Raw genomic sequence first — 23,786 nt, 5'->3', positions numbered from 1 at the left:
AGAAACTGTTGATAAGGGCCCCTGGATGGCTCAGTCGGTTAAGCGACTGTCTTCGGCTCAGGTCATGATCCTGGAGTCCCGGGATCGAGTCCCGCATCAGGCTCCCTGCTCAGTGGGGAGTCTGCTTCTCCCTCTGACCCTCCCCCTTCTCATGCTCTATCTCATTCTCTCTCTCAAATAAATAAATAAAATCTTAAAAAAAAAAAAAAAAAACTGTTGATAAGACAAATCTGAATTTATTCTTATCAAGTAAGAGAAAGTACTGCCTTCACATATGTTGGCCTTTTTAATATGAAGTTGTTTATTTATTTATTTTTTTTAAAGATTTTATTTATTTATTTGACAGAGAGAGACACAGTGAGAGAGGGAACACAAGCAGGGGGAGTGGGGGAGGGAGAAGCAGGCTTCCCACTGAGCAGGGAGCCCGATGCAGGACTGGATCCCAGGACCCTGGGACCATGACCCGAGCCGAAGGCAGTCGTTTAACCGACTGAGCCACCCAGGCGCCCCAATATGAAGTTGTTTAAATTCATAATACCAAATGCATTCTTATAATTTATGGTTGGACTATTATTATTGCCAGTTTTGTGCATTGAGAGCATGAAGATGGCCAAATTAGTGGGCCCAAGAAAATTTGCTGGATAAATACCTTTAAGCCTACTCTAAGACTGTAAAATGCATTTCTCTCTGTTTACATATGTCCACACCTACATGTAGCAATTTTGGGAGAATGATTTTATTTGCACTTGGCTTTTTAACTTATTGTTTGGGGACATATTTGAGAGGACCTACCAAGTGGTTTTTGCAAAAAGAGTTTGAAGAGGCTCATATTTTATTTAAAATAAAAATGTAAAATTTCAATCATATAATGTCAACTTCAAATTCTTGTACTGTGGAGGCTGCACGTATAGAGCAGGAGTTACAGTGCCGGGCATATGGATAGAGGCTAAATAAATAAAATGTGCTATTCCCATAAACAGTTGACATGAGAGACAACTGTTTCCCTTTGATCTATAAAAACGGAAGGGCTATATCTTTGGCATCATGTGAGCGGACACTTGTGAGTGGGTTAAAAAATCTCCAAATAGGATGACTTTATAAATGCCCTATCTTCACGGAAACAATAACGGACTTCTTCAAGGTATGTAAACACAGAGAGAAATGATATACTAAAATATAACAAGATAAAATACGAGTAAAGAAAAGAAGAATAGAGAAAGATGAAACAAAGGACAAGCCCATTGCACAAAATTCATTTAATATTATCTTGTCAATTTGCTACAGGTGGGATGCAAATTTAATTCTGAGGCTCCTACATGTCAATTAAAGGAGAAAAATGTACTCAGTAACTGCATTAACTACAACACTTTTGTTTACAAGTGATAGATCCAAATCAAACTGGTATTTTTTAAAAAAGGAAATGTATTTGCTCATTTAATAGAAAAGACCATGAATGGAACTATCTTTAGGCACAGATGGTCCAGAGAGTCAACATCCATAGGACATTTACCTCTGTGTTAGTTTCATTCTCGAGTAGGCTCTTTTTACTTGCTGGCAAAGATGACTACAAAAGCTCTAGGCTTACAGGGTTGTTATGGCCAGTAATCCTAAAGTAAGGAGAGCATCTCTTTTCTGAGAGCTCCAGAAAAAAATCCTTGGTAGGATTCTGAATGGTACTCTTTGTGTTATGTTCTCTCTGGATCAATCATGTGGACAAAAGAATGAGGCATTCTAACTGGCTAGCCTGGGTCATGTGCCTTCTCCCACCGGCAGGGGAAGTGAAACTATATGATTGACAATCCCACCAGGAAAGCATCATCTTTCCAGGGCAGCTTCAGAAAGGAGGAGTTAGGCAGACAAGAAGATAATGGCTTGATAGTGACATGATTCCATATAAAATATAAATTATTTGTTTAGAAGCCCAGCTACTTTTCAGAATAACACTTAAGGGAAAAAAGTCTCCTCTAGGGCCTCAATAACACACCTCTATAAATATTTTATACAACTGTTTTCTATTACATCTCCAATATAGACCAGTGGCATAATGCCAACATGGTTTGATTAAAAAAAAAAAAAATTCTATGAAGGATCAGAGCAATGCAATCCAAATATACAATTTTTGTACTTTTATCCAAGGATGAAACTTAGCATCTATACAGGAAGATGGAATGTATATTCCTCAGGTGTCTTAGCCACAACTTTTGGTGGCAGGGTACAGGAATCCATTCAAACTAGTGTAGCCAGTTTATCAAGATGCAAACGAAACAGAAAACAAATAAGAAACAATATTTTGCTTCCACTGTTGTCCTCAACCACGCTGTATAAAACCTCCTTCCCTGCCCTTGACCACATCTCAGCAAATCCTATAGCTTTTTGGTCTTCCTCAGGCACTAAAAGGTTTAAACTAATCTAATTTAAAACTCATTTTTTAAAAACAGCTTTATTGAATTATAAATTATATATAATTCACCCACTTAAAGTGTACAGTTCAATGGTTTTTGGCATATTCACAGAGTTGTGCAAACCTCACTGTAATCAATTTTGGAACATTATCATCACCCACAAAACAATCTCACATTCATTTTATTTTTATTTTATTTTTTTAGGAATAATTGTTTTCGTTTTAATATATTTGAAGAACAAATCAGAGGAAATAATTCACTGTCTCACATTCATTTTAAAGGCACTCTCTTTTCTTGGCTCAATGACTTCAGTGACTGTCAGGGAGAGAAGTGTCATTCCTTTTATCATTTTTCCTTGTTATTCAATTCCTTGCCATCTAATTTCCAGGATTGGGGCAGGGATGTGAGGACTGAAGAAAAGAGGCAAAGGTTATTTTACTGACTGGTAGAGTGACTGAACTTTCCCAGTTTACTTGGCACTGAGGAGTTTCCCAGGCTATGGGACTTTTCAATGCTAAAATTGGAAAATTCCAAGCCACCCTATGAGCTGCTGCTGTAGTTCACTCTTGCTTAATCAACGGCTAACCATCACACTTTGTTACAGCTGCTTTCCAGGTAGTCCAGCTCTTCCTTGAGGCACACTGGAGACCTCCAAACTGCAATTCCTAACATAGGCTGTGCACTCTGGATGAACTCTTCCCTTCTCAAATCCTGTCTTTCCGTAGTATACTCTCCCACTGCTAGTAATATTGTTTGTCCACTGGATTAAGTTGATAACCACCAGATAGCTCGATTATAACATTAAGTTCCTACTTTGATGAGTAGCAAATAATCTATAGGATATTCAGCTCCTACTCAACCTTTTACCTGGTTTTAGTATTGGTGGTCTTGAACTGATTTGTCATTAAGGATTGTAAAATGGTTATTCTCTAATTCTAGAAGATGAATGATGGTGCTAATGAACATTTGGATACAGATTTTTGTGTGAACATGTTTTCAATTCTCTTGGGTATATACCTATGCATAGAATTGCTGTGACATATGGAAACTCTATGTTTAACATTTCGAGAAACCCCCAGACTATTTTACAAAGCAGCTTCACCATTTTGCATTCCCACCAGCAGTATGTGAAAGTTCTAGTTGCTTCACATACTTGCCAACACTTGGTATGGTCAGTCTTTTCCATTATAGTCATTCTAGTGGGTGTAAAGTGGTATCTCATTGGGGTTTTGATTTGCATTTCCCTAATGACTAATGACGTTGAGCATCTTGTCATGTACTTGTTGGTCAACTGTATACCTTCTTTGGTGAAATGTCTATACAAGTCCTTTGCCCATTTTAAAATTGAGTTGTCTTATTGTTGAACTATAAGTATTTTTTTTATATTCTGGAGGTAAGCCCTCTATCAGATATGATTTGCAAACATTTTCTCCCATTCTGTGGGTCGTCATTTCAATTTCTTGATGTTATCCTTTGAGCCTAAGTTTCCAATTTTGATAAAGTCTAATTTACCCATTTTTTTTATGTCATTTGTGCTTTTGAGGTCATATCTAAAGCTTTGCCTAACCCAAGGTCACAAAGATTTACTCTTGTTTCTTTCTCAGAGTTTTATGTTTTAGTTCTTTTATTTAGGTCTATGATCCATTTGAGTTAATTTTGGTACTTGATGTGAAGTAAGGTCCAACTTCATTCTTTTGCATGTGGATATCCAGTTGTCCTAGCACCATTTGTTAAAAAGACCTTTCTTTCCCCAGTGAATTGTTTTGGCACCCTTGTCAAGAATCAATTGACTCTTATTTCTGGACTCTCAATTCTATTGCATTGAGTTATATATTCATCTTTATGCCTGTACCACATTATCTTAATTACTGTAGCTTTGCAGTAAGTTTTAAAATGTAGGTCTTCCAACTTTGTTCTTCTTTTGCAAGATTGATTACTCTGGGTCTCTTGTATTTCCAGATAAATTTTAGGGTCAGCTTGTTATTTTCTGAAAACAAAACAAAACAAAACACAGTTGGGGTTTTGAGAGATTGCACTGAATTATTGACTAATTGGAGAGTATTGCTATCTTAACAATATTGTCTTCCAATTTTTTTTTTAAGATTTTATTTGACAGAGAGATACACAGCGAGAGAGGGAATACAAGCAGGGGGAGTGGGAGAGGGAGAAGCAGGCTTCCCGCCGAGCAGGGAGCCCGATGCGGGGCTTGATCCCAGGACCTGGAATCATGACCTGAGCCGAAGGCAGACGCTTAACGACTGAGCCACCCAGGCGCCCCTTGTCTTCCAATTTTTAATATAGGATGTCTTTTTTTTTTTTTTTTAAGATAGGGAGAGGGGGAGGGAGGGGAAGAGGGAGAGGGAGAGAGAGAATCTTAAGCAGGCTCCACACCCAGCACAAAGACCATCTTGGGACTTGATCTTACAACCCTGAGATCCTAACCTGAGCTGAAATCAAGAGTTAGACACTTGGGCGCCTGGGTGGCTCGGTTGGTTAAGCGACTGCCTTCAGCTCAGATCATGATCCTGGAGTCCCGGGATCGAGTCCTGCATCGGGCTCCCTGCTCAGCGGGAAGCCTGCTTCTCCCTCTCCCGCTCCCCCCTCTTGTGCTCTCTCTCTCATACAAATAAATAAAATTAAAAAAAAAAGAGTTGGACACTTAATTGACTGAGCCACCCAGGCGCCCTGGGATGTCTTTTATTTATGTTAGGTCTGTTTAAATTTCTTTCAACAATGCTTTGTAGTTTTTAGTGTACAGTCTAACACTTCTTTAAATTTATTCCTAAGCATTTTATTTTTTGATAATACTATTATAAATGAAATTGTTTGCTTAATTACATTTTAAGATTGTTAATTGCTGGTGTATAGCAATACATCTGATTTTGTATATTGACTTTATATCCTGCAAACTTGCTGAACTCATTTAACTTTTGTGTTTGTATTCCTTAGAATTGTCTATATACAAGATCATGTCACTAAAAATAGAAAGTGTTTTCTCTTCCTGTCCAATCTGGATGCTTTTCGTTTCTTTTTCTTGCCTAATAGCCCTCACTAGAACCTTTAGCACAATGTTGAATAGGAATGGTGAAAGTAGACATCTTGTCTTATTTCTTAAGTAAAATATTAAGTATGATGTTAGTTGTGTGTTTTTGTTTTGTGACAGATACTCTTTATCAGGGTGAGGAAGTTTCCTCTATTCCAAGTTTGTTGAGTGTTTTTATTATGAAAGGATGTAGGACTTTGTCAAATGCTTTTTCTGTGTTGGGTAGATTGTGTGACTTTTATGGCTTATTCTATCAATATGGTGTTTGACTTTTGGATGTTAAATGAGCAATTGCATTCCTTAGTGTAAGTCCTACTTGGTCATAGCGTATAATGACTTTTATGTTGCTGGATTCAGTTTACAGAACAAAGCGAAGAATGGATCTGGAGGAGTAAACCAAAAATACCCAGCATAGTTACCAAAGGTTGTATAGTCAGGACTGACAAGCCAGCACGCTTACTCCACTAGCAAGGTAATCAATACTATGAGTATACAATTTCATGTGTGCAATGAGAAATATATAAAAATATAAAGACATGGTCCCTTAGCCTCAAAATACTTATAATACTGTTGAGAAGAAACTTATACATATGAAATAATCAGTAAATATTTAAAAACAGGACTAAAGTGTAGAAAAATAAAATCAAGGTAGGAATTACCTTATGCTTCTTTTATATTCACATAGTAGAAGGCAAAGTGTTAGCTTCAATACTCAATGCCTAGCTTCCTGGGAAGGGCTTTTAAACTATCAAAGACTGATACTAGAAAGCTAAATTAGAAGAAAAGAACTAACACTTAATGGGTACTCACTATGTATTTGGTGTTTGAATATATCGGTTAACCAGACACCATGGTTTAGTTATTATTCCTGACTTACAAATGAGGGGATTAAAGTTGAAAAAATTAAGTCAACTTTCTCATGCTTAAGCTGGAACTTGGATATCCCAGGTGTGTCTTATTTGCCCAGGAGTATTGCTCTCTGTACCACATCCATATGCCAGAAACATCTTAAAGCAGAAGACCTGAAGGCTAGTAGCCTAGCATTCAAGTCTCATAAACAACATTAATTTTGTTAAAGTTTGAGCAATTCATACTACCTCTCACATCCCTAGTTAATTTGTATTTTAAAAAGAGATGATAAGATGGCTTGCTGTTGTCTTTGGAAGATCATACAGTGAAGTCCAAGCATGGGGTAGGGTTGGGCCAAAACACTAAATATGATTATATGTGTGTATGAATGTGATACTTACATTTCTGTATCTATATTTCAAGTCAATAATGAAAACTATTTTTTGAAATATTTATTATCGTTACTAATAGTCTGAACAAGCAAGAAAAGAAACAACTGAGATTATTGTTAGTTTTTAAATTTTTCATAAATTACTCAGCAAATATTCTACACTAACTTTCTAAGTTTGCAAGCTCTTTATATTATGCTTCAATTACTCTCTTAAAATAGAAACAACAGTTCTATTACCAGTGTGTTATTAATATAAAATGAGATTATAAATATGAAAGTGATAGATAAAGCTAGTGATTAACTTCACAATTTGGGACCTGCTCACAGGAAAAGCATCTTTCATCACTAGAATCCATTCTACCTATCTGTGGCCTCAGTTGAAAGAAACAGCTATTTTGCTAACATCTATAACCTCTCCAATTTTTACTATAGGTCTTTGTAAATTATTATGTGAACCTTCTGGCTAAGTCATTTCTCTATCTGGGAATAGAGGTAGAAGTAATCTGGTAAACACTAGAGATCACTTCTGCCTTTATAAGTCTGAAAACTTCTATATCCTGCTTCCCACATCTGGAAATTTTTATGCTGTACCATTTTACTCTGTATCCTTACTGTCTTGCCCATCTAATGAGTACATAATAAAAAGAAAAAATGAAAGAAAAAAAATTTTCCCTTTTATATTTGGCTATAGACCGTATTCAGCAATGTCCACAATAGCCAAAATATGGAAAGAGCCCAGATGTCCACTGACAGATGAATGGATAAAGATATGTTTTACACACACACACACACACACACACACACACACACACACACACAAACGAAATATTATTCAGCCATCAAAAAGAAGGAAATCTTGCCATTTGCAATGACGTGGACAGAACTAGAGGGTATTATGCTAAGTGAAATAAATCTGTCAGAGAAAGACAAATATCATTTGATTTCACTCATATGTGGAATTTAAGAAACAAACAGATGAACATAAGGGAAGGGAAGGAAAAATAAAATAAGACAAGAACAAAGAGGGAGACAAACCATAAGAGACTCTTAACTATAGGAAACAAACTGAGGGTTGCTGGAGGGGAGGTGGGTGGGAGGATGGAGTAACTGGGTGATGGGCATTAAGGAGGGCACGTGATGTGATGAGCACTGCCTGCTACATGCAACTGATGAATCACTAAATTCTATACTCTGATACTAATAATACACTACATGTTAATTAAATTGAATTTAAATTTAAAAAAAGACTACCATAACAGAATGGAAATTTTTATTTTACAAATGAAAAAGCAAAATACGGTTATTAAATTGACCCTGAAGTCACACTCTAAATTCATACCTTACAGTTCAGTTTTCCGAGTTCATCAGTTAATTCCACAAAACAGACTAAACCTCTGTCTGTGGAAGAAGCACAGACCGTATTTAACCATGATAACAGAGATGGCTGGCAAGATTAAGCAAAGGAAGTGATTGTAGCTCCTGCTCGAATTCTTTGTCTTCTTGAAAACATTCTCCATGGCCATGTGAGACTTAAACTGTGACTGTCCTGGCCAGAGAAGAAGGTTAAAGCTGTGTCATAATTACAGACTACTCTTCTACCTTCATCTTGTGATATCCATGTCTCTCAGAGAGGTCTGGCTAAACCAGAATATTCTTTGCAATAGCATTCAAAGTCCTTACTTGTGCCACATCTGTTACCTTTTGAGAATATTCTGAGCTAGAAAGAGAGGCTCCCATGGCAACAGAGAAATTTCTGCAACAGAAATAATAAAAAGACAGATTATTATATAAGTTGTTAAATGAGCCCTCCTACTGGCCCTTCATTTTATAGACTACTTAATGGTTCAAGAACACAGGTAGGTAAAGGACCCTGGATTCCCATATTTCATAATTTTTATTAATTACTTGAAACATCTAGTAGCCAAATATACCCGACAATATACTTGATTTTATATCTAGAAATGTAGTTCTAAGGATCTTGCTTCTTTTACATCTCATTTTTCCCAATTCTAAATTGAAATAATAAACTACTAACTATTAAATTATAGGATTCTTCTAAAGTATAACAAACACTCAATAGTTTCAATTTCTTAATGGTGGTATAATTTCAAAATAACTAAAAATAGCAAAGGTGAGAGAAGACTAAGTATTAAAGGTAGGAGGGATAAAAATGACTATGACTCTTCCATCCTTATACCATAATTATTAACTCTGCTAAAGGAAATCAGAGTTGAATGGGCATACATACATATCTGACTCATTTGAAGCTTAGCTGCTGAATTAGGGTTTATTATTAAGCGGTCTAAGTTCAGCAATGACTTAAAAATATAAAGTTCACCTATATTCAGAAGAGCCTGCTTATGTGAGGCAGGATAAAACCATTTTGCAGTTGAAAAACTGCAAAAATGACTGCAATACTTACATATTAATCACAACATTCCATTCATTAATCAGCCATCAACTAAGGTTTTCCTCTAACAGGATGTAAAGATTAATCTGTCCCTTCTTGTATGAATCAAAGAATACATTTTTACCGAAATTTCATTCCTGAATCTCTAGCAGACCGAGCAGAACAGTGAAATTCTGTAGCACCAGAACCCTCAAGGATCCTTTGTAGATTTCTGTCTGTTATGCCACCCCCTGTTGGAAGAATAAGTAATACATTAAGTAGAATGGAATTTTGTATAAAATTTAATGAATACTAGTGACTGCTTGCTCACTCTCAGAGAGGTCTGGCTAAACCTGAAATTCCCATACCAAAATTTCTCATTGACTCAAGAGTTACTCTCTCCCTACTAAGCTAGAATGAGATTAGAAAGAAATGATAAAAGACATAGGCTACAGGCTCTGGAGAACAACTAATAAGGTCACAGAACCCGTATGATGGAATCTTATACATCCATTGGTTTATATAACAATACCATATGATACTGACTTTAAAAAGATTGCTCTAGGGCAAGGAAAAACCACTGAGTGCTCTATCCCTGCTCCCCCTCAATTTAAGCAAAATCAAATTAAAACAAAAAGTAAGGATACGTTTGAGGATGAAGCTACAAAAGCACAGCCTGAGAGATGTTGTCTGAAAAACACAAGTACTCTCTCTAACCCAGGATTCAAAGAGCACACTGACTTCATTGGAAATGGGAGTAATGCAAGGCATTACACAGTTTATTCATTACAATATCAACTTTGCTTTTCACAGAAGAATCTGATTCTACTTTAGTAAAACTGCACAATCAAGTACTTTGTAATGACTTGTTTTGTTGAACAATCTCTTAATTAAATATTTGTATATAAACAATCATATTCTGAACTGATACCAGATTAAAAATATAAAATTACTTTTTATATCCTTCTTTCCTAATATACAGGATGTATTCAATAAAGATTTTTTAATGACTGATAAAATATATACTTGGTATTTCAAACTATTCAAGTTGCTGAAGTAACTTGACTTTACAAACTCTTTTGAACTCATTAACTTGTTTGTTTTCTTTTTTCGTAGTGGTACAGTAATATCATTGAGCCCTAAGAAGCTGAAAGAACACAGACTTTTTTTTAGACGTGTGTAAAGATAAAATGTCATGATGCTTTTCACTTTAAAATACCTAGGGTAAAAAATGATAACAAATGTGGCAAAATGTTAAATCTAGGGAATGAATATATGAGTATTCATTATGCTATCTCCTACTTTCTTATATGTTTGAGAAAATTAATATGAAAAAATTAAGACTGTCTTTATATTTGTCTCACTCTGATTCTAGATCCCCTTATTAATTCTTTAAAAATTGTTCATCTCAGGGCAGCTGGGTGGCTCAGTCGGTTAAGCGTCTGCCTTCGGCTCAGGTCATGATCCCAGAGTCCTGGGATCGAGCCCCGCATCGGGCTCTCTGCTCAGCGGGAAGCCTGCTTCTCCCTTTCCCACTCCCCCTGCTTGTTTCTGCTCTCGCTAACTCTCTCTCTCTGTCAAATAAATAAATAAAATCTTATAAAAAAAAAGAAAGAAAAATTGTTCATCTCTAGTGAGCCAGTGTGTACTGAGTGGATCTTAGGTTATCATCAGGAACATATGCTCCAATTGTTCTGGCTATAAGGAAGAATTAGGTGATCAGAGATTTTGAAGAACCAAGAGAATATTATATTTGTCCATAGATACTGCCTAAACATTTGCTTATACCTTGTTAAGAGCTAGGACATTTGGCCCTAACTCAGTATAGCAGTATCAAACTTGGTGTGCCTCACCAGAGATGACCATCCATATTCACAAAATTCTATACTATGGGAGAGCAAACATGGAGAAACCCCAATCCCAATCAATCTACTTCCCTATTTGCTACTCTCTGAGCTAATTCCTGCTAGAATGTTCTCCTTATCTGAAGTTTTAAAATTCCAGCACAGATCTCCCAGTCTTAAATTTTTAATCAAATTACACATTTTTCTCTCTGAATACCATGTATTAATATTTTCTCCCGTATTGTCCTGCCTCCTTTGTTCTTCCTCCACTGCACCTCAGTGTTATACTAACAAAGGGACAGATAATTAAATACCTGGCATTACCACAATCCTCCCTTTTGCCTGAAAAAAGAAAAAAAAAAACAAATTTTAATATCTTTCTCTCAAATGCGGTAATAAGGCAGTGAGAACAGAAGCATTAGTGAAAGTATATTAAAATTTTAAAACTAGTAGTAGTGTCTAACTTTCAAGAGTCATCTCTATTTCTTTGGGATCTTGGGTAAGAAAGATGTTTAGCATAGTAACTCTTTCTATACAGAAAGGTTATTTTATTGTATTGCTTTGAAGACTTGTACTGTGATGAACACAAAGAATAGGGGACTACACTATAAATACTGAACAATCACATCACCTTAAGAAAAGCCATTACTGAAAAATAACACTAATTTTGAGTTCTTGGTATGCAGTGGAATGGAAGTAGTTGAACAAGATTTAAACTAGATTTCAGCAGGAAAAAAAAGAGCACAGGAAAAAAACAACTTACTCAAATCTTGTATCCTCAACTAAATTCCCTAGCTTATTATATTAGTTAAACAAAGCCACAAGTCCATTTAACTGGATTTTAAGTAATAAAACTAGACTATATGATTAATTTCTGATAATTCTGGATGATAGGTATTGAAATTTCCTTACTTGTATTAAAATGTTCATTACATTTCCTAAATAAGTTTTGGGTATATACTCAGTATCACTGAAAGTCAAAAGGATATCACCCAAATGCAAATTTAGTGGAACTACTAGTAGCAGGTAGGTAGTGATGACAGAATAAAAATTACACATTATGCACCAGCATTTTTCACAGAGCTAGAACAACCAATCCTAAAACTTGTGTGGAACCACAAAAGACCCTGAATAGCCAAAGCAATTCCAGAAAAGGGAAAAACTGGAGGCATCACGATTCCAGATTTCAAGCTACATTACAAAGCTGTAGTCATCGACATGATATAGTACTGGCACAAAAACAGACAGACAGATCAGTGGAACAGAACAGAAAACCCAGAAATGGACCCACAACTATACGGTCAACTAATCTTTGACAAAGCAGGAGAGAATATCCAGTGGAAAAAAGACAGTCTCTTCTTCAACAAATGGTGTTGGGAAAACTGGTCAGCCACATGCAGAAGAATGAAACTGGACCACTTTCTTACACCATACACAAAAATAAATTCAAAACGGATGAAAGACCTAAATTTGAGATGGGAAACCATCAAAATTAACCTCTTCAACCTTGGCCGTAGCAACTTCTTACTAGACACGTCACTGTAGGCAAGGGAAACTAAAGCAAAAATAAACTATTGGGAGTTCATCAAGATAAAAACCTTCTGCACAGCAAAGGAAACAATCAACAAAACTAAAAGGCAGCCTATGGAATAGGAGAAAATATTCGAAACAACATATCTGATGAAGGGTTAGTATCCAAAATCTATAAAGAACTTATCAAACTCAACACCCCAAAAACAAGTAACCCATTTAAGAAATGGGCAGAGAAGACATGAATAAACACTTTTCCAAAGACATCCAGATGGCTACCAGACACATGAAAAGATGCTCAACATCACTCATCATCAGGGAAATATAAATCAAAACCACGATGAGATACTGCCTCATACATGTCAGAATGGCTAAAATTAATAACACAAGAAACAACAGGTGTTGGTGAGGATGTGGAGAAAGGGGAACCCTATTGCACTGTTGGTGGGAATGCAAACTGGTGTGGCCACTCTGGAGAACAGTTTGGAGGTTCCTCAAAAAGTTAAAAATAGAACTACCCTATGATCCAGCAATTACACTACTAGGTATTTACCCAAAGGATACAAAAATACAGATTTAGAGGGGTACACGCACCCCAATGTTTATAGCAGCATTATCAACAACAGCCAAATTGGAGAGAGCCCAAATGTCCATCAACTGATGAATGGATAAAGAAGATGTAGTTTATATATACAATGTAATATTACTTAGCCGTCAAAAAAAGAAATCTTGCCATTTGCAATGACATGGATGGAGCTAGAGTATATTATGCTAAGTGAAATAAATCAGTCAGAGAAAGACAAATACCATATAATCTCACTTACATGTGAAATTTTTTTTTAAATTTTTTTATTGTTATGTTAATCCCCATACATTACATCATTAGTTTTAGATATAGTGTTCCATGATTCATTGTTTGTGCATAACACCCAGTGCTCCATGCAGAACGTGCCCTCCTCAATACCCATCACCAGGCTAACCCATCCTCCCACCACCCTCCCCTCTAGAACCCTCAGTTTGTTTTTCAGAGTCCATTGTCTCTCATGAGAGGTTCTACTTACATGTGAAATTTAAGAAAGCAGATGAACATATGGGAAGGGGGAAAAGAGAAAAAGGAGCGAGGGAAACAAGCCATAAGGGACTCTTAATGATAGAGAACAAACTGAGGGCTGATGGAGGGAGGGAGGTGGGAGAGGGCTAGATGGGTGATGGGTATTAAAGAGGGCACCTGTGATGAGCACTGGGTATTGTACGTAAGTGATGAATCACTGAATTCTACTCCAGAAACCAATATTGCACTGTATGTTCACTGATTAAAATTTAAATTTAAAAAAATTACATATGATGTCAAGCTCACTAATTTTTAGAATGAAACCATTGAAATTGTATGGAAATTGGATTTTTTTCATGTGTGATTCTTGAGATGAGTCTTTAACACCAGATCAGCCAATTCTACCCCTTAACACAATTCCAAGTCATCTGCCTCAACTATGCAGCTTATGCTCTCAGGGTTGGGTACATAATCTTTCTTCTACTGGGTGCTACTGAAGTATAAAAAATTTCAATAAAGAACCACATACAGCTTAGTTTCTTTTTCCATAGAAAAAATGAAACAACTGACTAATATATTCAATAAATACAATTCATGTTGAAAGTACTTAGTTCTATATCATGACCAGTTAGGACAAATAAAAAAAACAAAACGATTGGCTTAGTGAGGGGAAAATGGGGAGAAGAGAAAAAGAAGTAGCATGTCTAATGTGAGAAGAGGGGCAGAAAAGGAAAGGACAAAGAGGCTATGAGAGGACAGAAGAGAACAGAAACCAAAAGAATGGAGTAAAGTAAAAATTAGCTTAACACCAGGAATAACAAATGCAAAGAAGGCAAGAGAAGCAGAAACTCTCAAAAGCAATGATAGCATAAAGACAGTAAAAAGGAAAGGTAATAAAAGTAGGGAAGATAGAGATGATTGTGAGTAGAGGGAGAAATAGCCTTTCCCATACTTTTCAGATGAGCTCTAAGTAACTAGCAGTGTAAAGTTAAGCATTCATTATGATTTTTGAGGATCTTTACGTAATAGCAACATACTCCAAAGATATATTATAAAAGTTATCTTGTGAAAAGCATTCCAAATTTTTTCAGTTAAGAAATGATATGCTGGTGCAAAAAAGGAAACAGACTGATAAATTAGTTGCATATTACAATACCTTAAGGTGGAAAAAAAAAAATCTCTTTTGCAGATCTGAGGCAACAACTCATACTCTATAATGAGGAAATTAGAACCCCCAGACTAGTATTTAAGTAACAGGGACTCAGTAAAATAATCAAAAGTGACCTCAAAGTCCAACTTCTGGCACATCTGTCAGTGAAAAAGCACATAATTTTTCATGACGACTGAATTATATGTCACTTTGGAAAGGTAGCTCCAAAGTTACCAAAAAAGATGAGTTTCTTTTTCCAAAGGAAAAAATCGGTAGACTGCCATTTTGTAGATTTTTCAGAGAACTTCCTTCTGATCATTTTTTTAAACCCCGATCAAATTGCTCTATCATGAAAGTGTTTATCAGTGTCACTTTACTCACTCATCTACCCATTCAACAAATATTTATTAAGTGCCTACCACGTTATCAAGCACTGTTCTGGGTATAGATAATATTGTGGTTGAAAGGACCCAGAATATGCCACTGTGTCATAAAAATTATTTTGAGCTGAAAGCATTTGAGTTCCTGAAATTCCTAAAAGCAGAGCCTCCCAAAAGAACTCAGAAAGAACTCAATTGTCAAAAATCCTCTCTCTGGGAGGAACTCATTAGCACCACATCCAAACAGACATTGTCATAAAACTATCCTAACTTCCATTTATTCTCATTAGGGTCCATCTATTTATCTTTCCAAAGTTTTTCCCCACCATGCCATAAATGCTCTGTCTTCTTCCTCTTCTAAATTCCTAAGTGCCCTTCTCCCTGCTCCTCTTCACCTATTAAGATGGTATATAAGACCCAAATTCTAGGCACCTCTGAGTCACATTTCTTTGTGAACTCCAATACATATACATACTTGATTAAAATCTGTTTTTCCTCTCACTAATCTGTATTTCGTCAGTTTACTTCAGAGGCCCTCAAACACAAAACCTAAGAAGGCAGAGAAATAGTCTTTCCTCCCTCTCATGTTTACATGGTAAACAAGAGAATATTCCTACTGTCATGGAGCTTACATGTTCATGGAAGGTAGACAACAGATAGGTATATTTATATAATAAAATTTTAGGTAGCAGTATGCACAATAAAAAAACAATAAAGCAAGATAATGAAATTAGAGAGTAAAAGGGGGAAGGAGCTATCTCATAGAATTTAATAATTGTTCAGAGAAATAAGAACAAGACCGTTTAGAATTCTCAAATGTGCTAAAGCAAAGCATCCATAATACAAAATATTACTATCTGGAATGCTGAAATGATTTTAGGAGAAAAAAAAAAGTCACATTTAACTCTTTCTTCCAAGTGAAAGCTTTCCGAAACATGGACAAAATTAAACTAATTCTACCATTTTTGGGAGGGGGCTGGTTTCCATAAAGATTATTGAGAACTATATGCTTACCTAAGCCGTCAAAGTGATTTAACAATATAAAGCACTTCCTAAGTATCAGACTTTGTGCTATTATCTGAGGTAATCTACAACTATTCTAGGAGGTAGGTGCTATTAATATGCTAACTTTGTAGATGAAGAAACTGAAGTTTAGAATGGTTAGGTAATTTGCCCAGAGTTACTGTTAATAAGTGGCAAAGCCAGGATTTAAACACACCTTTCTAATCCCAAAACCTATGCTTTAACCAGTATATTACACTGCTAGGTAATTGCTTCAAAAAGTAAAGTTGGCATGATCTCACTTATATGTGGAATCTAAAAAAGTCAAATACATAGAAACAGAGATTAGAACACTGCTATCAGGGGTGAGGAGGTGGGGAATATGGGTAGATAACTGGTCAAAGGATACAAAGTTGCAATTATGCAGGATGAATAAATCTACTGATCTAATATACAACATAACTATAGTTAATAATACTGCAGTGAATACTGAAAATTTGCTAAGATAAACACACAATGAACAATAACTATATGAGGAGATGGATATGTTAATTAGCCTGACTGTAACCATTTCACTATGTATATTAATATCAAAATATCCTGTACACCCTAAATACATGCAATTTTTATTTTATAAAAAAGAAGTAAAGTTAGTATATGAGAATATTTAACCCAGTGCTTCCTGCCAACCAATGATTAAACTTCAAATCACATAAGCAACAGTGATTATGAAATGCAAGACATGACTATCGCATTATATCTACCTTATTGTCTCCTCCATAGTGAGTAACAGTTTTAAAATGAAAACCTGATTCATCAACTCTTCTATTTTTAAAACGCTTCAGACTTCCCCACTGCCCCAAGGATAAAATCCAAACTCTTCAACAGTTTTCAAGGCTCTGGACAGCATTCTTCTCTTTATATCCAACATTCTGGTTTCTTCAGTATCTTAGTAAGTTATGCTTACTTTTGTTTCCAGGCCTTTGTATATACTATTTCTTCTGCATGAAGCATTCACCTACTCTCCCTACCAGCTTTTACATAGATAACTTTTTTTTTATTAATATATAATGTACTATTTGTTTCAGGGGTCCAGGTTTGTGGTTCATCAGTCTTACACAATTCACAGCACTCACCATAGCACATACCCTCCCCAACATCCATCACCCAGCCACCCCATCCCTCCCACCCCCCTTCACTCCAGCAACCCTCAGTTTGTTTCCTGGTTTGTCTCCCTCTCTGATCATTTTTGGTTTGTCTCCCTCTCTGGTTTCGTCTTGTTTCATTTTTCCCTCTCTTCCCCTATGATCCTCTGTCTTGTTTCTCAAATTCCACATATCAGTGAGATCATATGATAATTGTCTTTCTCTGATTGACTTATTTCACTTAGCATCATACCCTCTAGTTCCACCCACATCATTGTAAATGGCAAGATTTCATTTTTTGATGGCTGCATAATATTCCATTGTGTGTGTGTGTGTGTGTGTGTGTGTGTGTATATAAATATCCCATATCTTCTTTATCCATTCATCTTTTGATAGACATCTGGGCTCTTTCTATAGTTTGGCTATTGTGGACACTGCTGCTATAAACATTGGGGTGCACGTGCCTCTTTGGATCATTACATTTGTATCTTTGGGGTAAATACCCAGTAGTGCAATTGCTGGGTCATAGGGTAGCTCTATTTTCAACTTTTTGAGGCACCTCCATATTGTTTTCCAGAGTGGCTACACCAGCTTGCATTCCCACCAGAAGTGTAGGAGGGTTCCCCTTTCTCCGCATCCTTGCCAACATACATAGATAACTCTTAATCATCACTCAAATGAGTAAGAGTTATCAGTGTGTGTGAGGTCTCTTCTTCCTGAGAGCCAACTACTGCTAACCCCATGCCCAAATCTGGGGTTAATTCCTCTCAAATGTGCCCCCTTAGTACCTTTAAATTTTTTTTTTTATTAAGTAAACTCTACCCCCAATGTGGACTTGAACTTACAACCCCGGGATCAAGAGTCACATGCTCTACCAACTGAGCCAAGCCAGGCACCACTTAGTACTTTTTTTTATAGCACTCTATTAGAATTGCCTATTCTATTAAAAGTGCCTGTTGTACACCAAACTGTAAGGGCAGTGACTAAACACACACACACACATACATACACACACGGTGGTCATTACCATAGTACAAATGCCCTGTAGCTACTATATACTTAATAAATATTTACATAATCAGTAAGTTCCAGACTAGCAAAGTCACATCAGATACTTAGATGAAATTTCTGAAAATTATTTTCACGGCTATAGAAAAGTAAACATATCAGATTTCTACATATTGTTTTCCAGAGTGGCTACACCAGCTTGCATTCCCACCAGAAGTGTAGGAGGGTTCCCCTTTCTCCGCATCCTCTTATATTAGTAACAGCAGTAGTAATAATGATGTAGTAAGATCTGTTATACGTCAAGCACTGTGCTAAGGCTCTTACATATCAGAATTCTCTCAAGGTCCATACTAATTTAGAATGGTTCTGGACTAGTGTCAAAACAACAGATATACCACAATTACAAAGTCACCTTTATAATGCTCTACAAATGATGTTAACTCATCTTGGAAATTCATACAAGAGGAAAATATATTTCCTCCTATCTTGATAGATAGGGAAAGATGAAAGAAGAATATAATTTTGTTTTAGAATTCACTTCCAAATGATATTTCAAATTCTATATGGGATTCCCTGAGTATACATAGGCTGACAATGAGATGATGTGGCTTAAAACTATGAAATGCTGATGGCAGAGAAAAGGTAAAATTTGCTGTGGTTATCCAAGTTAGATTAAATCCTTAAGCATTGTCTATAATTTGACCTCAAGAACCTTAACCATTAAAAACACTTATGTGAAAGAGGGGCGCTTCGGTGGCACAGTAGGTTAAGTGTCCGACTCTTGGTTTCAGTTCAGGTTGTGATCTCAGGGTCTTGAGATCAAGCCCTGTGTTTGGCTCTGTGCTGAGTGCAGAGTCTGCTTAGGACTTTCTTTCCCTCTCCCTCTGCCCCTCCCCCCCCCAAATAAATAAATAAATCATTAAAAAAATAATTTTAACGCTTATGTGAAAGAAATAAGAATTATATAAATATATTACTACCTGCTTGCTTTTCTGTATAGGGAACTATTAAGTCAGTAATATTTAGTTTCCTAACCTAGCTGAACAACAGAATATCAGGAGCAACCACAACAGAGTTAGAAAGAAAGGAAAGAAATTATGTATACCTGATCTATGAGTCGCTTTATTAAGGGTAGCCCTTCCAGTGCTGAACTGTCACAGCCACTGGTCAATACTCGTTCAAATCCCAAGGTTAAGAGGGTCTCTAGAGCTGCCATTGGATCATGAACCATGTCAAAGGCTGAAATAAGTAAAATTGATTTGAATTTTGTACAGACATCCTCTAATATAGTGCTTTCCAAAATGTAGTATACACACAGTGGTGTGCTGGACTTAGCTCATACTGGTGAGCCAAAGCCAATTGTTCAATATTCAGGAGTTTCGCAAGCATCATTTTTAATCCATCGACAGCTTGAAATCAGTCAAGGTGGGAGAATTCAAACCACAGAAATCAACAAATACTATATATTAGAGCTCTTTTTGTCTAAGAACTAGTTCACCAGCATAGCACAGTCTGTATACCACGGTGGTATGCAGAAACATTTTAGATGCTACCCATTTGAATAGATGTATTTACTTAAACACAGATTTGAAATGAAATGTTTCCATTTTTCACGAGTTATAAAAGTTTCTCTTTAAAAGAAATTCACTTAAGATTTTATTTAAAGAAAATTACTAAATAAATTTGCACAGGTAGCACTCAGATATGGTAAAACTGTAAATGTGATAGGCAAGTGACTCAAATTTGGAAAATTCTGTTCTAAGGCTTCAGACAAACTGGACTAACTGGAACTCAGACAAACATTACACTCACTGGTTCTAAAAAAGGCCTTGGTTCATATTCTCATTATTGACTAATATTTTATGCTATTCCATTCACCCCAAATACTTAAGGCTCATAGTATAAGCACAGTTGTTTACAATAGACTATCTAGACTTACAATTCCATTCTATTTTCTAAGAGACTTTTCTCCTCCTCAGAGAAGAAAGTGGCACTAGGAACCTCAAAAAGAAAAACTACTTCTGCTTTGGTTCTCAGCACTGCTACACAATTTGCAAGTTCTAATCTATGGTGGATTAGGTGCTTGACCCCTTTACTTTACCCGTTAGTGTAGGCAGACAGCTAAATGTACCACAGAGGCTTTTCCTTTTTTGTAGCAGTGCCTCACCAGTGATTAAACTATCACTATCTCATTAAATACACGAGTGAAAAAAAATGCAGAACCCAGGACAATGCAAAATTCTGAAAACATGAAAATATTTTTGTTAAATGTATTGAAGGAAAAGAAATTTGAAGCGATTTTCTTAGTTTAAGAACAAAGAAAAATACATTCTACATGATATCTTTATTTTTTAAATTATTTTGCATGCCAAACTTTACTTTTATTCTTTTATTCTTTTTTTTATTATGTTATGTTAGTGTTATATGCAAACAATGAATCATGGAACACTACATCAAAAACTAATGATGTACTGTATGGTGACTAACTAACAAACTTTATCTATTTTTCAGATAAATGTTTACTAATTTAAATTACTTTTCATTATTTAAAAATTGCTTTTTGGCCACTCTCAAGGGGCTGAATTTTAAACACTCTAACATCTTTTAGTTATTGCTAGTTTATGAGAAGCATTGCTAAACAGCAAGTCAAGAGAACAGTTTTCTGGTGGTATTATTCATTTCAAAAAGAAACAAGAATAACAAATGTTTTATCTCTATCTTCTATAAATAGATGCAAATGCCAATGCCCACTAATCTTTGAATGCTTATTCAAAAGGCCAGAAAAACATTCAACAATTTCTCAAGCATATATCATCAAGTTAAAAAAAATGACTTAAGACTTCTTTCTTCTTAAGACTTCTTTCTTTTCATGTATAACAGAGTGCCCTCTTCGGGCAAAACTGACACTTGTTCCTACATTTTACCAACCAAGGTTTGACAAAAGTGTACAGAAATTAGAACTACCTGATTTATAGGTAAGAGATATTTTTTACATGAAGTTATCAGATATTTTTTAGAAATCATTCTGATGTAGACAATCAATAATATAGTTTTGTGCACAACAGTGAACATCTCTTCATTGACTATCTCCATCTATTCCTTCTTTCCTCCTTCCAAATAGTATCTGATTCTTATGTAGATATCTACCCCTCTCTCTGCCCAAGAATCTGAGAAAGCTGGCTGCACCACTAGCTCCTAGAATGGTCTTGTCTGGCTTAAGCCAGGCAGTACATTTCATTTCACTGGCCACAGTGGTTTTTGGTGGTTAATATGGTCTAAGGCCATCTAATAAAAATGAATCTCAGGGGGCACCTGGCTGGTTCCATCAGAAGAGCATGTGACTCTTGATCTTGGGGTTGTGAGTTCAAGCCCCACACTGGGTGTAGAGATTACTTAAACATAAAAAATCTTAAAAAAAAAAAAGAATCTCAAAATTCTTGCTTGGACAAGTGCATACACTTGTAGGCAATTCCTAATCTCTCCCTCTATTATATCCCACCACCACCACTTACTTTTAACAAATTTTCATAACAAAGCTTCAAATTGTGCATCTCTAAATTTACAACAGTTAGTATAAAGAAAACAAGGTCAGTATAAAGAAAACAGCTGGTGACACTGTAACACTCTAGTATTGTGTTCCATAAAAAGGTTATGGCATTTGGTGAAATAAGAAAACTGACACTGTTCAATAGAACTTTTAAAATGGAAATGACTCACCTCGGTGGAAAGTGACTGGTAGAGGACGGCATATAGCTATAAAAAGAAAGCCAAATAACATTATAAATGAAGAGATCATCACTGATTACTATACACAGAATTTTCCATGTTAGATGGGATTTTTCTATACTTTCCTCTCCTAAGAAGTAAAGACAGTGAACTAAAATAATAAAATCATAGCCTTCCAAATTCAGAATTCCTATGTTTCCATTAATCTCTGATTTTCATACCAAAAAAATGGTCGTCCATTCCTTAGCTAGACCAAATAAAAATTATGCGATCTGATTACTATAAACGCAGCATTATATCTACTACTTTAACCCCTCTGAGTATCTTCAAGAAATACTTTGGCCTAGTAATATAAGTAGTATGCTTCTGTCCTCTCCACGCCTCCCCATCCTCACCAACTACAATAGCTTTTGAAGTTTTTTCGAATCCAGGTAAACCTCCCTTAAACCTTCCGGGAACAGTAACAGAACTTGATCTACAGCAACTTCAACTTAGGAGTCAATAGGACTAGAACATATATACCCTCTGCCCCAAACATCTAGAGAACTACTGCTTAATATAGGTTAGTTTAAGTGCCTGCAGGTGTGACTGAAAAGCAATCAGAAAAACCTGCATTTTTCTTTCGCTTTTTAAAATTTGAGGTGACACACAATGTTATGTTAGTTTCAATATCAGGAGTATTAAATGCAATCATCATTAGAGGCTTTTTGGTCTCAGATACAAATCCTTACCCACAAGGGACATGCACAACTCTTTGTCAATGTTTCCATCTTCAGTCAATGCTCCAAATACCAAACCATCAGCACCATAAAGCTTGGCAAGACGAATGTCAGCCTTCATCACCTCAACTTCACGATCTGAATATAAAAAGTCACCTCCACGTGGACGAATCATCACAAAAACTGGGATCTGGACACATTGCTTCACTACTTGAAGGACACCTAAAATAATAGAGAACAGACTAATTAAAATTCAAATGTGATGGGCACCTGGGTGGCTTAGTCGGTTAAGTGTCTGCCTTCAGCTCAGGTCATGAACTCAGGGTCCTGGGCTCCAGCCCTGTATTAGGCTTCCCGCTTAGCAGGGAGCACGCTTTTCCTCTCCCTCTGCAGCTCCCCCAGCTTGTGCTCTCTCTCTCTCACATACTCTCCCTCTCAAATAAATAAATAAAATCTTTTAAAAAAATAAAATAAAATTCAAATTTGAACTAACAGCTCAAGGAAGTCAATAAAATTTATTGGCCTTTTACATTTGCTCTTGTGTATTACTTCTACAAGAAAAGGAAGCATTGACTGAGGAAACCAGAGAAATCTGGTTCTAAAGGGAATGACAACATTAATTAAAAAATGTGCATATAGGGGCGCCTGGGTGGCTCAGTTGTTAAGCGTCTGCCTTCGGCTCAGGTCATGATCCCAGGGTCCTGGGATCGAGCCCCGCATCAGGCTCCATGCTCGGCAGGAAGCCTGCTTCTCCCTCTTCCACTCCCCCTGCTTGTGTTCCCTCTCTCGCTGTGTCTCTATCAAATAAATAAATAAAATCTTAAAAAAAAATGTGCATATAATGGAAGTTAAGTAATAAGAGAATCATGGGTAAAAAAGAGCAATTTAGTAAAGTGAAGGCATTTACTGCATTTTTAAAAGCACTTGTCGTGTACTGCATGGAGCACTGGGTGTTATACGAAAACAATGAATCGTGGATCACCACATCAAAAACTAATGATGTATTGTGTGGTGACTAACGTAACATAATAAATTTAAAAAAATAAAAAATAAAAAATAATAAAATGCAAAAAAAGAAAGCACTTGTCAGTTGACTAAAGAAAATCCTTTTGCTGGTATATGACGTTTGAAAGTATAATAACTAACAGGCTCAATAT

At 36.1% G+C, this 23,786-nt stretch overlaps 1 protein-coding gene across 4 annotated transcripts in view; it reads right to left on the bottom strand.

Moving 5' to 3' along the window:
- Positions 1-4,351: 4,351 nt before the first annotated feature.
- Positions 4,352-23,786, bottom strand: part of CUTC (cutC copper transporter) — a 28,935-nt gene continuing 9,500 nt past the window's right edge. The window contains exons 4-10 of one of the 4 annotated variants that reach the window (XM_032432495.1): positions 22,642-22,851; positions 21,902-21,937; positions 19,290-19,423; positions 11,233-11,260; positions 9,220-9,325; positions 8,384-8,438; positions 4,352-4,389 (exon numbers count right to left, since the gene is read on the bottom strand). In XM_032432495.1, coding sequence (XP_032288386.1) covers positions 4,375-4,389; positions 8,384-8,438; positions 9,220-9,325; positions 11,233-11,260; positions 19,290-19,423; positions 21,902-21,937; positions 22,642-22,851 — 584 coding nt within the window. In that variant the 3' untranslated portion in view covers positions 4,352-4,374. Of the gene's footprint in view, positions 4,390-7,907; positions 8,439-9,219; positions 9,326-11,232; positions 11,261-19,289; positions 19,424-21,901; positions 21,938-22,641; positions 22,852-23,786 lie in introns of those variants that run through there. The other 3 variants (XM_032432493.1, XM_032432496.1, XM_032432497.1) reach the window with 3 other exon arrangements.

This window comes from Phoca vitulina, unplaced genomic scaffold (genome assembly GCF_004348235.1).
Source record: "Phoca vitulina isolate PV1807 unplaced genomic scaffold, GSC_HSeal_1.0 scaffold48, whole genome shotgun sequence".
Taxonomy (NCBI): domain Eukaryota; kingdom Metazoa; phylum Chordata; class Mammalia; order Carnivora; family Phocidae; genus Phoca; species Phoca vitulina.
Note: the sequence above shows the minus strand (reverse complement) of the source record. Positions and strands in the feature narration are given on the sequence as shown.